Source organism: Neolamprologus multifasciatus, chromosome 1 (genome assembly GCF_963576455.1).
Source record: "Neolamprologus multifasciatus chromosome 1, fNeoMul1.2, whole genome shotgun sequence".
Taxonomy (NCBI): domain Eukaryota; kingdom Metazoa; phylum Chordata; class Actinopteri; order Cichliformes; family Cichlidae; genus Neolamprologus; species Neolamprologus multifasciatus.
Window position 1 is genome coordinate 36,499,159 of NC_140439.1, and position 16,003 is coordinate 36,515,161.

Sequence of the window (16,003 nt, forward strand, 5' to 3'; positions counted from 1 at the left end):
TCGCTTATCTGTGACATTTCTGTTAAATCCAGTAGATCTCAAATGGAGAATCATTTTTATTTAACTCTGAGCACTATCTGTATTTCTTCCCTCTCCAGATGTAAATGACAACGTCCCTTTTTTTACTTCATCCATCTATGAGGCCTCGGTCACTGAAGGAGCAGAGTCGGGAGCTTTGGTTTTCCAGGTTTCAGCTAATGACCTGGACTTGGGCCCCAATGGCAAGGTGAAAACAAATTCCCACGTTTACACACAAATCATTGTAAAGAGTAATGATGCAACCTTGGTTGAAATGAATGTTTTTGAATTTCTCCTCTGTGTTATTTTCATTCTGCTTTTTATTATTCAAGAGGTCTTCTTCCTTGCTGTGCAAATTTGCACTAATTAGCTCAGTTTTAGCATCTGGCCTTCTGTATAATTGTGTCTGCCCCCACCTCCCAGATCTCTTACTCCCTGCTGGAGGATCGCAGCGGGGACCATCAGTATTTCCGTATCGACCCAGAGCTGGGGTTCATCTACACTCAGGCCGTATTTGACCGTGAGACCAAAAGCTCGTACCTGTTGGAGGTTCAGTCTGTAGATGGATGGGAGTCGGCGCGGCCCGGCAAGCATGGGCAGCCCAACTCTGGTAAATAAGACCAACACTACACAGGACATCTTGTAACTGGATCTATAACTAAGTTGTGATTCCTGTTGTGTTTTTGCTAAGTTTCTTCAGTGACTCTTAATAACAACAATTATATAAAGCTGCCAGGTAGGACCTAGGTGTAATTCCTTCAGCTGTCCACTAGTCTAGTTATGACATGCACAACGGAGAAAATCATTTGAATGTAATATTTTGCAGGTTTTAGTTAAATTGTTAGTATGTGTGACAATTTCATTTTGGAGAAAGAAAATGTGCATTTTTTTATTGGATAAAATGGATATTAACAAAGTTTATCTTTGAGGACATAATTTGCAGTTGAAAAGAGGTGATAAATCGCAATCTATGGTATCGCGATACTCAACATATTGCAAAATGTTAAGAATCACAATAATATTGTACTGAAGTGACAATATCACATCGTTCGGGGTCTGTTTAGTCCCACCTGTACTGTTAGCATTGACTGTAATCAGTGTTGGTCAAGTTACTTGAAAAAAGTAATCAGTAACTAATTACTTCCCAAAAACAGTAATCCTGTTACTTTACTGATTACTTATTTTCAAAAGTAATTAATTACTTAGTTACTTAGTTACTTTTTAAAAACATGATTTACAACCTGAATAGGTGATAAAGTGATAGATCTTTCAGCCCAATTCTACTTTTTCTGCATAATCATCATACAAAATGTAATCAAATGGAAAAGTCTCTTTTTTTTTAACTTGTTTTATCAGTTTTAATCTTTTAACTTTATGCATCAAGCAAAAATAAAATTATCTGCAACATTCTCTGACTTGAAGAAATTAGTTTAACATTTAAACCTATTTTCTACACATTCCAGCACATAAAATAAATATTTTTTGTGTTTACACTCAGTCTTTCAAATAGATGCAAGTAAAACACAGCAGAAAATAAATAAAGTCAAAGACTAGCGGTCCTGTTGCTCTAGTTTCACCTGTAAAGTAGGAGTGGGCTAGGCGGAGGTTTACCCTGGTGCAGGTGTGCCGCGGTCAGTGGAAGAATCCGCGAGTTTCTCTGTGAATTTCCCATTACGTCGTAGCTACTCGGAGCTTGTTTAGGGTTTTTTCGCTGTAAAAAGAAGTTTTCTTCCCACGCACAACGGACACTAATGTTTTTGTCACTTTTTATGGAATCAAACTCAAAGTAAGGTCAGTACTTCCACGCTTTAAACGCTGCACGCTCATACTCTCTCTGCACTCGATATATGATCCATTGTTGATCTGCACACAGCTGTTGTCACGAACATCGCACTTGCTTACGTCACTGTCACGAGACATTCTCGCAAAAAAATCACGATTTTAGTAACGCAGTAACGCAGCGTTCCTACGGGAAAGTAACGGTAATCTAATTACCGTTTTTGCAATAGTGATCCCTTACTTTACTCGTTACTTGAAAAAGGTAATCAGATTACAGTAACGCGTTACAAGTAACGCTTTACTGCCCATCTCTGACTGTAATACTGCTAAGAAATGTTTGTTGCACTGAATGAAGAGCAGGTGAAACAACATTACAGCAGGAAAAGTGTTTAGTCAGAACCTATTTATGCTAATGACTTTTCTAGAACCTGCGTGAGCTCAGACTGTAGAATGCAAACCTATCGATGTAATGGATATGAGTCGTAATCTACTTTGTGTTTGTGTAGCGATGGTGGCGCCTCATATAGTGACTGCAGAATAGAGCGAGCACAGAGGAGGAGGCGGCTGCAGATAGCTGCTCCGTACTCTTCAGTCTGAAGCTCCAAATCTTCATTGAAGGCAGCAGTAATCTCTGTTTTCCTTTCTGTCGCTTTCCCACATCTGCTCATCTCTCTCTTCGAAAGGACCAAAGGCCATCTTTCTCTTTCCATCTTTCTCTCTTGCACCCCATCTCTCTATTCCTCTCTCATTTGCTGCCAGATGAAATGCATACATGCGCTGCCTGAATATAGACGCGAAGAAATGAACAGATGTTGAGACAGATGGGTGGATGGAGAGAGGTGTTGAAAAACAGCAAAAACACACCAGGATGTATTTTTAATAAACATGATCATAGATTATTAACAGAGCCTCTCTCTCGGTCCAACTCACTGACATTTGTGGCAACGTAAACAGAAGTTAAATATTAAGAAGAGGAGAGACGGCAGGAAAGCTGCCAGAGTTATTTATTTGTTTCTGTCATATTAATAATAAATGAGGTGGCATGAAGGAGGATGGATGACAGGCAAATTAACAGATACTTATCACTGATGCAAACACCCACGAGTGAATGTAACAGAGATGTAAAGTGGGAGGAGCTCTGGTTCCACATGATTTTCTTGTGGGGAAAAAAACATGCGACTGACAGTGGAAGCACTTCTCGCCATCAAAATTCTGGAGGCGCCACGAGTGTTGGTCTACTTACTTTTTCTCTAAAAAAGTAATCCTGTTACTTTACTGATTGCTTATTTTCAAAAGCAATTAGTTACTTAGTTACTTTTTAAAAACATTATACACAACCTGAATACGCAATAAAGCAACGGACCTTTCAGCCCAATTCTATTTTTTCATCATATAAAATTGAATCAAATGGAAAGCCTCTTTTTAAAAATAGTTTTATGAGTTTTAATCTTTTAATTTTATGCACATTGCATTAAGCAAAAATTGCATTATATGCAACAGTCTTTGACTTGAAGAAGTTCTATAACATTTAATCCTATTTTCTGCATAATCCAGCATATAAAATAAAATAATGTTTTGTGTTTACACTCTTTAAAATAGATGCAAGTAAAACACAGCAAAAAAGAAATAAAATCAAAGACTCAGCGGCACTGAGTCCTGTTGCTCTTAAATTTATTTTCACTTGTTTAGCAGGAGTGGGGCAGGTGGAGCTTTGCCCAGTGCAGCAGCGGTCTGTCAGTGGGGGGATCCGGGGGTTTCTCTGTGAATTTCCCGTGGCAGCGTGCTCGGTACTTGCTCGGATTTGAAGTTTAAATTTTCACTGTAGAAAGAAGTTTTCTTCCCATGCAGGCTGTACAGCGGATGCTAATGTTTTGGTCACTTTTTATGGACTAAAACTTAAAGTAATGTAAGTACATCCACGCTTTGGATTACAGTAACGCTTTACTTGTATCTGCCAGCAAGGCAGATTTTTATTTGGATAGACATATGCAAAATGATAGATACATTTCTCAGTAGCAAAGATGGTTTAAACCAGGGGTGTCCCACTCCAGGCCTTGAGGGCCGGTGTCCTGCAGGTTTTAGACGAGTCCTTGATCCAACACAAACTTTTAAATGGCTAAATTACCTTCTCAACATGTCTTGAAGTTCTCCAGAGGCCTGAAACGAATCATTTGCTTCAGGTGTGTTGACCCAGGGTGATATCTAAAACCTGCAGGACACCGGCCCTCGAGGCCTGGAGTTGGACACCCCTGGTTTAAACGAATCTTTATGCATAACAAATTGTCACATTAGTGATCATATTGGACATTATTTAACAGATAAAGGTTAATTCTCACAGAAAATATAGACTTGAGTCCCGAATAAATAAATAGTGTAGGCTCTCGTACAATCATATTTTGGGAAGGAAAAAGGTCTTATAGCCAGGATCTAGAAAACTGTGGAATTGCCTTTAGCTAACTCGATCTCTGACCTCAGTAAACATTTTACTGATGATTTTATTGCCTTTATTGTGAGTTTTAAGTGCAACTGAAGACAGCATGATGTTCATTTCATAATTTTAGATCTCAATTAGATTAAAAGCAGGCTATGTTTTAGGGAACAGGTAGCTTTGAGTTTCAGACCCATACATTGCTTATCCTGTCCTTTGGTAGTTCAGCCCCTGGCTGTTCCAGTCTGCATGCCAAAGTATTCTTGGGTAAGACACTGAACTCCAGTTTGCTGTCTGATGCAGCCATCAGAGTGTGCGTATTGGATAGAAAGCACTTAGGTAGAGCATAGGTAAAAAAGAGCTTAAATGAATGGGTGAAAGAGGCAAGTTGTATAAAGTTCTTTGAGTGCTCAAGTAGAATATTCATTTTTATACATTCAGTAGTCAAAAAAGTCCATTTATGACTGCTGCAAAGACAAGAGCATTAACAAGCCTTAATGTGGACTCAGTGTAACTCATCTCAACTGGAATTAGAAGGAATTACAGTGCTTCCTCTGGTCCTCAGAGAAATTCAGCCATAGTCACAAGTACAATCTATGGCTTACAGCAAAAAGCAGCTTTGAATGATTAGATTGGTGGATGTTCGGCATAAGCTTTATATAAGATAGAAAAAGGAGCTTATATTGCTTCCCCCTCTAAATTGTGGCTTTGGTGTAGTAGTACATTATCCATCCATCCATCCGTCTTCTTCCACTTGTTCCATTCAGGGTCTCTGCTGGTCTGGAGTCTGTCCAGCTGTCATTGGCTAACAAGTGGGGTGTTATGTTATGTTTCGTAAAAGAGTTTCATCACTTTTATACCAGTGACGACTTTTAGCATTTCAGGTAAGCAAGGTCAGCATATCGGGTAGCAACATCATCCCAGCACACATAAATTGCTCTGCAACACCAAGAGATGTTGCAAACTAGAGACAACAGACAGTCAATTAGTCAGAAAGGATCATTCTGATTAACACTGTTTTCACAGGCAGAAAGCTGCTACTCGCAACTCGTGTTGGGGTGGATTTGGGTTCATAGTTTTAACACATGCACGAAAGTGTGAAAACATGGATGAGTGGGCATCATTAACAGATGAGAGGGAGGATAAGGGGATGACTGCTACATCTGCTTTTCCACTTCCTGTATTCATGTTTCGCCTCTTCTTACCTTTTTCTCTCCGACAGACTCTGAACACTTGAAAAGCTCTGGCATCTGTACATTAGCTTGCTATTTGTGCCACGAACTGTATACCAACTCTTCCACCCCGGTTTAAATATTTTATCTCATCTTGAAGCTGTATTGCAAATTATGCTCGTTTTGATACAGATATCAAAGGAAATATGGTGTGTTGGGTTGCTCAACTGCTGAGCGTTACACTGACCCCCCAGGGTGCTTCATACTCTGCTTCAGCCTGTGGTTGGATGCTGTAAAGAAGCACAACCAGCTGAATTTACCAGTAACACAGAGTGAAAATGTGGAGACAGATGGCAGATATAAAAGCACCGGAAAGACAACAATGGATAAAAAAAAAAGAAAAAATTAATTAATTAATTAAAAAAATATATATATATATATATATATATATACACACACACATACACACATATTAGGGGTGCAACGATATTCGTATTGATATTGAACCGTTCGATACAGTGCTTTCGGTTCGGTACGCATATGTATCGAACAATACACATTTTTTAATTTATTTTATCAACTTTCCTTCTGACGGTGCTGTCTGTGTTGAGCGCTCAGTGGATCTGCGGTTGACAGTGCAGCCTAGGCGGAGCAGTCGAGCACAGATTCACTGAGCGCAGTGCAAGCTAGCAAGACAGAAGCTAAGCTCGGTGCAACATGGCAAATTGAACCTCCCCCACCCTCATTCAGATCTGGCCTTTGGAACTATTTTGGTTTTCATGTGACGTATGACCCTGAAGGTAAGCGCGTCATGGACAAAAGTAAAACAGTATGTTGGATGTGCCAGCAATGCTCAATTACATTGGTGGGAACTAGTGTGTTAGCGCAGTTAGCTCGTTAACGTGTTGGCCGTCCAGCCCCACGCACAGGGCGATCCGTGGTAGCTCATTAACGGAGATTTGCCGTGTTGTGGCGTTAATGTCATTTCAACAAGATTAACGCTGACAGCACTAGTGGGAACACAACGAATATGACTGCACATTTACTCCAACATCATCCTAGTGCAAAGACAAGTGGAAGCAGACAAAAACAACAAGCACGCATGCTACAAACTTTACCCGAGTCATTAGACAGCCGTTATTGTTTTGTACCTTTTTATCTGCATCACTGCAAATGATAGTTTCCTTTTTAAAAAAGTGATGGAATAAGAACAGCCTCATCTTAATAATAGTGTCTCTGTCTTACTTTTTTTCCAGACACGGCATACGTACGCATTTTTATTAGCGACGTCAACGATAACAAGCCGGAGTTTGCACAGGCGTCTTATGAAGTCGATGTGGATGAGGACGCTGATGTGGGCTTTGCCATTCTCACAGTCAGCGCCAACGACGGGGATGAAGGTGGGTGGCACGGATAAAGGATTCTGCATGTACTTGTGCATTTCAGAATTTCGGGATATGTAGGAGTGATGATGGCGATGGCACTGTATGTTCAATATTGAGCACATTTTCTCCAGCTCATTGCTGAAGTGTTTTGCTTTCCCTTCACCAAAGAAAAACTTTCACCTTTCACTGCTTTTGTGTAACCCCGTATTACTTTGAGGAAAGGTTTGCAGTGTAAAACATGTAATAAAAAACTGCAATAGAGAGGTTGAAACAGAAAACTGAACTCTTTTAATAAAACCTTTCAATGGTTTCACAAAAAAAAATCATCTTTACTGTAGTCAAGGATTCTTATTCTTACTACAGCCTTTAAATTCCTGCTATTAATGTTGTCATTTTTTAAAAGTCATCAATGGCAAATTGGCTTTATTCTAAAATAAACACTGTTTTCGTTTGAGAACGTGGTCCTGAGTCGATGTACCAGGTACTTTTAATTCCAGACATCTTAAAGACTGGTTCATCCTTTCACTGAACTTCCCTAATTAAAAACACTAATTATGGAGCCATGTTAGGATATGAGAGCTTTCCAAAGTCCCAAAATGAAAAGATTTATCGTTGTGGGGGAACACGCCAAGAAACTCAGCTGTCATGGCCAGAGGCAAATGTCAGCTCATGACAGAAAAGACAAGACCATAATTGCACTCAGGAAGAACACACAGCTAATATTTAATGCATGTTTCCTGAAGTGGTAGCGACAGCAAGGAACAAAATCTACCGATTGTAAATAAAATAAAATATTAAATGCTCACTATAAACAGCCAAAGCTATTTACAGTGGTGGGTGACTGAAACCGAGCTGAAAGAGAGTCTACGAGTCACGTTTGGACTTACTTGGGCAGAGAGAGGCGTGTGGGAAACAGTAGCTCTTTTTTGGCTATCAAAGCAGAGTGAATTAATGCCTTTGAGATAAAGAAACTGAACTGGAGTTTAAAAAATTAATAAAAAGAGCGTGTATGTAATACCGGAAAGATTCCCTCTATATTTATTTAACACTGTTTCATTTGACTTTTGAACATGAAAAGTTGAAAACTGATACATGTTCATCATCATAAGGTCAAAGGGGACCTAATTATGTTCATTTCTAGCTCCATATTTTTATTCCTGGATTCTTGGACTAGGATAGGTTTACATATCACAACCCCTCAGTTTATGATTCTGTTAACTTCTTGCTTTTATGTTGCTTTTATTCTACTGTGTACAGCGACCTTGAGTGTTTTGAAAGGCGCTTTCAAATAAAATGTATTATTATTATTATTATTATTATTATTATTATTATTAGTTCTGAAATAAACTGTAGTCATGGTAAAAAGTAGAGTACACCTGCTTTCACTTCAGGTTTCATATCGGGGGGAAATAAAAATGATCTAGTCTTACCTGGTCTGTCTCTCTCCATGTGTTTGCTCCATGTGTTGTCCAATTATTTGGATTTTCTCTGTATTACTGTAGGGTCCGTACCATACGGTATAAAGTGCTTTGGTGCACTTTGGTGCTATATAAATAAAACTGACTTGAATGAATAAAAACTAAGCCAAAATGCAGAAGCAGTGTGTGAAAAACTGAGTACATCTCTTGATATAACAGCTTGTTCGAAACACTTTTAGTAGCAATAACTTAAAGTAATCATCTTCTGTGTCACCACAGCATTTCAGTGGGGTTGTCTGGACTGGGCCTTTGCAGCACCGTGGTTCATTTCTTTTTCAGCCATCCAGTTTGGATTTGCTGGTTTTGGGGATTATTGTCCCATGGCATGAGCCAACTCGGGCCGAGCTTCAGCTGTCGGCCAGGTGGCCTAACATTTGACTCTAGAATACTTTGGTATACAGATGAGTTCATGCTCAACTCAATGACTGCAAGGTGCCCAGGTCTCTGGCTGCAACACAAACCCAAATCATCGCCCCTCGACCTCTGTTCTTGATGTTCTTGTTGGTATGAGATGTTTATGCTGATATGCTGTGACTGCAAACATGGTACTGTGCATTACGTGTACTTTGGCATGCAGACCAGAACGGGCAATGATCGAATCCAACAACCTTCCCTTTAACTTGCTCTGCTTCCCAAACTACAGCTGCCCCAATATGATAGGGTTGTGCTGTTCCTCTGAAGTTGTATTTACCTCATTTTCAGACCTGCAAAGAAGTAGATTATTTTTATTATGTCCTGAAGAACAGAGAGAGCTGTGTATAATAGGTCCTCATTAGAGTAATAAATGCAGTTTTTGAAACCAACATGAATTTTCAGCCAACACAGTCCAACTGTATTGATTTATTTCTATATGATGGACTTTTGATGGACATTGACTTTTCTTTTGTGTCCATATGTAGGTTATTTAATTCAGTTTTTACTAATGTATTAAAAGTGACTAAACTTAGCAAATACATTGGAAACTTGGATATAGCATAACCAACAAATAATAAAAGCAAGCTGGCTGACTTGCTACAGTGTGACCGGTTAAACCAAGAAGAGCGTAGTACTTTTAAAAAATACCTCTCATGTAACTTGCATAAAGCCCTATTTTATAACTCAGTGTATTCAGTTTTGATATCTGTTTTCTGTAATACAACTTTAAAACCGGATTTACAAATATGCTCCTGTTCATGTTACTTTTAAACAAAAAAAAGTTATTTTGAACTTTTTGAAATGTAGAAAAATATCATCCGTCTGAGAAAAAGAAATAGAAACACAGATGCTAGAAGCTCTTTATAGCTTGTAGCAGCTATATAATAAATTTAACTTTCTCCCTTTTTAAGATCTATTGAATGACAAAGAAGATTCAAAAAATTAAAAAGGAAACCTTCGAAAAAATAATGTAGCAAGAGGTGTTTATGAATATAATATATAAACTTACCTGCGTCTGTTATTCATCAAAGAGCTTTACACTTACAAGCCACGCCCACACATCGACTCACATTTCCTGCAGTTGTATTTGTGTTAGTCTGATCACTGCTCATTTGTCAGCAAGCTTCCAGCAATCTGTCACTGTTGACTCAAACAGGAAACACAACTGCTGCAACTGAACTTGCGTGCAGCGATTTTTTTTTTTCTTTTCACCGCAATCCAGATGTTGTAGCCGGTCTTCTGCCTTAACTGTCGTTTATAATTGCACCTGTAATTCAAATTGAATTCATAAAATGTTTCTGCCTACACTGACAGGCCCCACGTTTCACTTCTAGGCTTTTTTAAAAAAATTGTGCACATCTGAAACATATTATGTGCCAGTTAGGGATCGCCCATCGGAAGCAGTGCCTTAGTTACAGACAAGAGAGGAAAATTAACTGTCAGGGCTGCATTAAAAAGGGGGGCTGACTCTTTGGGCTTCCGTCATGATTCAGACCACTTCAGTTTCACTCAGCGCAGTGTTAGTGCTGGTAGTGTTTTTGCCGATAAAACGTCCAGTGAATTAAACCTGTAAGCAAGTCGCTCACAATCCTTTTTAAAAACCAAAGCTATTCACTATTTAGATTTATTTATCATTAAATAATTTTTTCTTTTCCAAAACGGTAAAAATAAGCCTTAGAGAAATAATTTAAAATTTCTGCTCATCAGTGCTTGCCTTAATGCGCACACACACACACACACACACACACGAACACACACAGAGAGCAACAGACTGCTGGAGTTCAGAATAAAGTTACCACCACAGGGAGCTGTAATGTGTGTGCATGCTTGATTTTTCTTCTTTCCTTGCGAGGAGTGCAGAATGTTAAGTTAATGAAGGAGGAAAAGAAGGAGATTGTTGAAGTGATTTCTACACTGCTGCCAGTAATGAGGACAGAACGATGCCTGTTCATATCACACAGCTAATATATAGCAGTTAGCCACAGTCATTAACAGTCCATGTAAAATAATTGCTGAAACCACTAGAGACAAGTGCAGTTTGAAGATGTAAAATGTTTGCATAGTTTCAAATGGCAATTTTGAACCTCTAGCACAGACTCTAGTTAATGACTCCTTTGATTGTCTGACATCTTTAAGAATGTTTAACTTCACTAAATAGCAAATCAAAAAGAAATAATAACTCCAAAAGTTCTTAGTGACACAAGCCCGCTGGCAGTAGTACCCCCTTTCCTCACTCCACTGCAAGAACTTGAAACATCATAGTCCCTAAACTGTTTTAAGGCCTCTTTTAGGAATTGCAGTTTTTTAGGTACTTTCCCAGACTAAGAGGAAGTAATACAGTGTACGATGGCTGGTCTAATACTTGACTGCAGCAGCAGCAACTTCCATTAAATAAAGTGTTAGACTGAAACACTGGCCATGTTAACAAGAGCACTTACCATTCTTGGGGAAATGAAGAGGAGGAAACAGGATTACAGAGAAATAAAGGTGAACGACAAAAGGTGGCGTTTCATTACTGGCTGCAGAGTTTCTGTTTGCAGTGCAAAAGCAAAGACAATCAAAAGGTGTAGTTTAAGGAGAACCTCCCCAGCAGGTACTTACCCCCAACACTAGTTTCACCAAAGTTGATGTTTTTCTCTCTCCATGAAAGCTGAGTGCTGTTTACCTGGTGACTCGTGTCGCTGAATGTTCAATACAGCATAATTGAATATTTACTTTGATACTATTTTGTCTACATTACAATGACTTGAAAAGTTTGTTAGATCAAATATTAATTTAAAAAATCTCAAAACAAATCACAAAATGGAAAATACTTTAAATTTGACTTTATGTTTTGATTATTGTATTTTATTTATTAACTTTTATTTAACCAGGAAAATCCCATTGAGATTAAAAACCTCTTTTTCAAGGGAGACCTGGCCAAGATAGGCAGCAGCAGGTGTCTCACAGTTACAGAAATTACTCAAACACAGGCAGCAACAACACACATGCAACAAGAAGTGAAAGAATACAAATAAAATAAAATAAAATTCAATAAAATTCAAATAAAAAAAAGATAAATAAATAAAAAAACAAAAAAGTCAGTTAAAATGACAATCAATCTAATTGAAACAGTTGCATGTTATGGACTTGGCCTCAAGGATTCGTAGTTTAGATTTAAAAGCACTTAATGAAATGAATTCAGTCATTTTCCTTCTGCAGTTTGTTCCAAGCCGAGGATGCTAAATGGACAAAAGCTCTTTTACCAAGTTCAGTTCGGGCAAATGGAACAGAAAGTAACAAGTAACCATGCGGACGAAGAGAATACCGACCAGCATGTTTCATTACAAGCAGGGAACATAAATAAGAAGGCAGCAACCCAAGTATCGCCTTATATATAAAACTGTATAAACAAGAGTTCCTCCGACTTACCAAAGCAGGCCATCCTACCTGAGAGTATAACTCACAGTGGTGAGTCTGAAATCTACGGTTAGTGATGAACCTCAGAGAAGCACGATACACAGAATCAACCATTCGAAGACATTGAGCAGAAGCATTCATATATAGAATATCTCCATAATCCAGCACAGGCAAGAATGTTGCAGCAACAAGCCGCTTCTTTGTATTAAAAGAGGAACACAACTTATTTTGAAAATAAAATCTCAGTTTTAACTTCAGGTTTTTCACAAGAGTCTCTACATGTGGTTTGAAGGTAAGCGAGTCATCAATTAAGGTTCCCAGATATTTATAGCTGTGAACCAACTCTATTTTATTACCTTCAAGAGTGGTGATGGGATTGTTTGGGCTCGTCTCCTTGATTTAGAAAACAACATGAGCTTTGTTTTGTCTGCGTTGAGAACAAGTTTAAGCTGAAGTAATGAGTGCTGGACAGCAAAAAAGGCTTTCTGCAAGGAGTCAATGGCTTGGACAAGAGTTGAACCACAGCTGTAAATAACTGTATCATCAGCATAGAAGTGCACGTTTGCACCTGGCACATGTAGACTAAGATTGTATTTGTCTAGCATAAGATTACATAACAATAACAATAAAAATAGAAGTAGTTGTGGTAGTCTATGGTATTAGACAGTGAAAAACTGTAAAAAGACATTCATTTGAACTGCCAATAGGTCAAAAGTCAAAGTCAGCTGTTTTGTCAAAGACCATATGTACAGTCATACACAGGAATTTGAAATTGCAATGCTCCCATGGCCCTCAGTGTACACTAAAACTTATGTCTTATCTACAACACAATGAGAAGCTACTACGTTAAAGAGTTGAACATGATCATTTCTACATGATCTTCTTTGTTTTTACTTCCTTAATTAACAAATTAAGTGAATGAATTATAATAAGATGATAACATTTTGAGTAATTTAATGTTTAAGTGACCGTGAACACTTTGCTTTCAATTGTAAGTTTAAACAGGACTGCTTAACATAACTTGTAGTATTATATATGCAACTAAAATGATTTTAACAAACGTATGTACTGCACTTTTAATCTGCTGTGGAAAATTGTATGAAAATGAAATGTTTTTAACAGCGACATATTATTTTTGTTGAATTCTGAATACGTCGGCGCTAAAATCTTTTTGTTCTTATTTCCAAAATTCTTTCTCTACCTCATTTAATCAATGCAAAGCTTTTTTAATAAAAATCTATTAGAAGCTGATCAACAAACGTTCCCCTAAATGCAATTACGGATAAAGCCCAGGTCTGCATCTCAATCGCTGTTGCATCTACCACCCTAATGTTAATATGAAAGGGAAAGGAGAACCCTCTGAAGACGAGATGGGATTCACAGCTTATTAATGAGATGAAAGTCAAGGAAGAGGAGAGGAGAATGCTCTAATCCAGATCGTTTTGTACCGTCTGTCTGTTTTCATTTTAAATGAGACATCAGGGGATATACGTAATTGCATCCTTTCGGTTCACTCGCATTCTCTGTTTTTTTTTTAGTTTGTCTGAATCTCTTAAGTATTTAGAAAACCGCTGAGACCTAAAGGGGGAAAAACACAGCAGAGGGAGTGATACAGCGGTTAAAACAAACAAACAAATGGAGAGAAAATTAATGTTTTTCCCAGATGTGCCAATTTTAAAACTCCCATCTCCCTAGGTGCTGTATTTCACTTAAACTGCAATATACAGACAACAAAACACAAATTGAGGAGAGACAGATGCACAAATCTGTGACTCCAGAGGATGTTTTCTGGACTTATCTTAACCTTAACTGCTTATTCCCAAGCCTAAACCTTAAAACACATATTAACCTTGATTTAATAATTTAAATGAGATGGATTTGTTTTTGTCCCCTATTAGGAAGAAACGTATTCATAATTTAACCTAGTAAAAGGATTTACGCCCCCACAAAGTGAGAAATTCTTGGAGCACACAAAAAAACACAAAGACGAGTGTCAGGCCATTTTACCTGATTGAGTCCAATAGAACACCATTGGGGCAATTTGGAGAATTCCCTTATGAAGAAAGTAAACGAGCATCAGAGAGAAGAAAAAATGCCTCTAAGGAACAGCAAAACATCTCTCCATAAATCAGTGAAACACCTGAAAACACAAGTAAAAAATGGAGCATCCTCAAAGAGGACTGAGATATTTCGCCGCAAATAAAGATATTTGTTTTGTATCTTATATTCAACGCAACATGGGAAACATCATGTAGATCATATTGTGCAAGACTCTGTGTAGTGTCCACATAAGACAGGGGTCGGCAACCTGCGGCTCTTTAGTCCTTATACTGCGGCTCCGGGTGGTTTGGGAAAATAGAACTATTTAGCTGAACTACATTTTATTTGTGTTTAGTTCTTTTTTTAACGTGTAGTTCTAAATTGGAAGATTATTGTGATTTTGAAATATAAAAATAAAATTATATTATTTTTTCATCACTCAAAATAAGCGTCACACTCGCGGAAGCCGGTGTACCCGCCGAAACGCCGTGCATTTATCGATACTTTCGACCCCAGGTAGGCCAGTTATGGATCTTCGGATCCACATTATGTCAGCAGCTCCACCATGAACTATGTTAAAACAAACACCGCTCACACCTCACAGATGACAGCTTACAGTCCTGCGTAAAGATGAAAGCCCCGATTTGCAGACGCTGTGCGCAGCGGTCAGGACCATAAGTCTTATTGTAAACATATCACGGCAGACCCGACGATGTTTGCATGAACATGCTTTTCAGCTTCTCTTTACTGACCACTTTTCACACATGGTGGCTGTATGCATACAGCCGGCTGTAGCTTTTCAGCTCACAGCCCGACAACACAACAGCAGAGAGAGCGCAGACTTTAAGGTGGCGAGGCGTGATTGTGGGTGCCGCTCAGGTGCGTCCGCTTCCCCTGCAGCGGTCCTGCAGACCACGCCCCGCCACACACATTAACCAGGTAAAATACATATTTAGGCGGAATTTTGCAAATATCTATTTTTCCTTTTTCAGCAGCATAGTGCTTTTTTTCCAATTACTTTTTAAAAGTCAGGTCAAGGCTCCAAAAGCCCAAAGGTGATATAAGGGGGGCGGCTCACAACAGTTTTGTTTGCTGGATCATTTTAGTTCAGCTGGGTGTCTTTCCTTTTGTTATATTTCTTTAAGAGTTCAAAATGTGTTAATTACATAAATAAAATGTAATTTTCTCTGTAGCACTTAATGGATTTCATAAGCAACACACCTTAGTTGTTCTGGATTCTTTTAAAAAGCAGTTAAAAACTTTTCTGTTCAAACAAGCCTTTTGTTGATCTACGTATTTTATATTCTTTACATTATTTACATTTGATCTTTTACATTGTGCATAATGTCTATTGATTGTATTGTTTATTTTAATATTTGTGTACAGCGCTTTGTGACTGCCTGTCTGTGAAAAGCGCTGTACACAAATAAACTTTACTTACTTTAGTTGTTCACACAAAGCATAAAAGTAAAAAACAATATATACAGTGTTATCTTCATTTTAGATTTCAAAAAGTATTTGCGGCTCCCAGTGTTTTCTTTTGCGTAGAAACCGGGTCCAAGTGGCTCTTTGGGTGTTAAAGGTTGCAGACCCCTGACATAAGATTATCAGCGACGTGGTAAACAACCAAAACACTTAGTGGCGACTGGTGAAATAACCCCTTGTACACTTTTCTTAACTTAAAAGCAAGCAGCAGGGTATGGCTGATAGACATATGACAAGATGGTCATTGCATTAGAGGGTTACCAAGGCAACCAGAACCTGGGACATCTGCTAACAACAAGCTATCAGCTACAAAGTGATGTGCGATGGGCAAAATGCTGCCTGCATAGACATCCCTTTGGTTAAATCTCTATTTAAGGCCCTCCTGTGTTACATAGTTCTACATGT

General features: G+C 38.4%; 1 protein-coding gene across 3 annotated transcripts in view; it reads left to right on the forward strand.

Annotated features, from left to right (window-relative positions):
- Window positions 1-16,003, forward strand: part of LOC146526191 (neural-cadherin-like) — a 381,462-nt gene that overhangs the window by 174,598 nt on the left and 190,861 nt on the right. For all 3 annotated transcript variants that reach the window (XM_085183449.1, XM_085183576.1, XM_085183527.1), the window contains exons 14-16: window positions 99-226; window positions 442-628; window positions 6,654-6,797. In XM_085183449.1, the coding sequence (XP_085039575.1) occupies window positions 99-226; window positions 442-628; window positions 6,654-6,797 (459 nt within the window). The remainder of the gene's footprint in view (window positions 1-98; window positions 227-441; window positions 629-6,653; window positions 6,798-16,003) is intronic.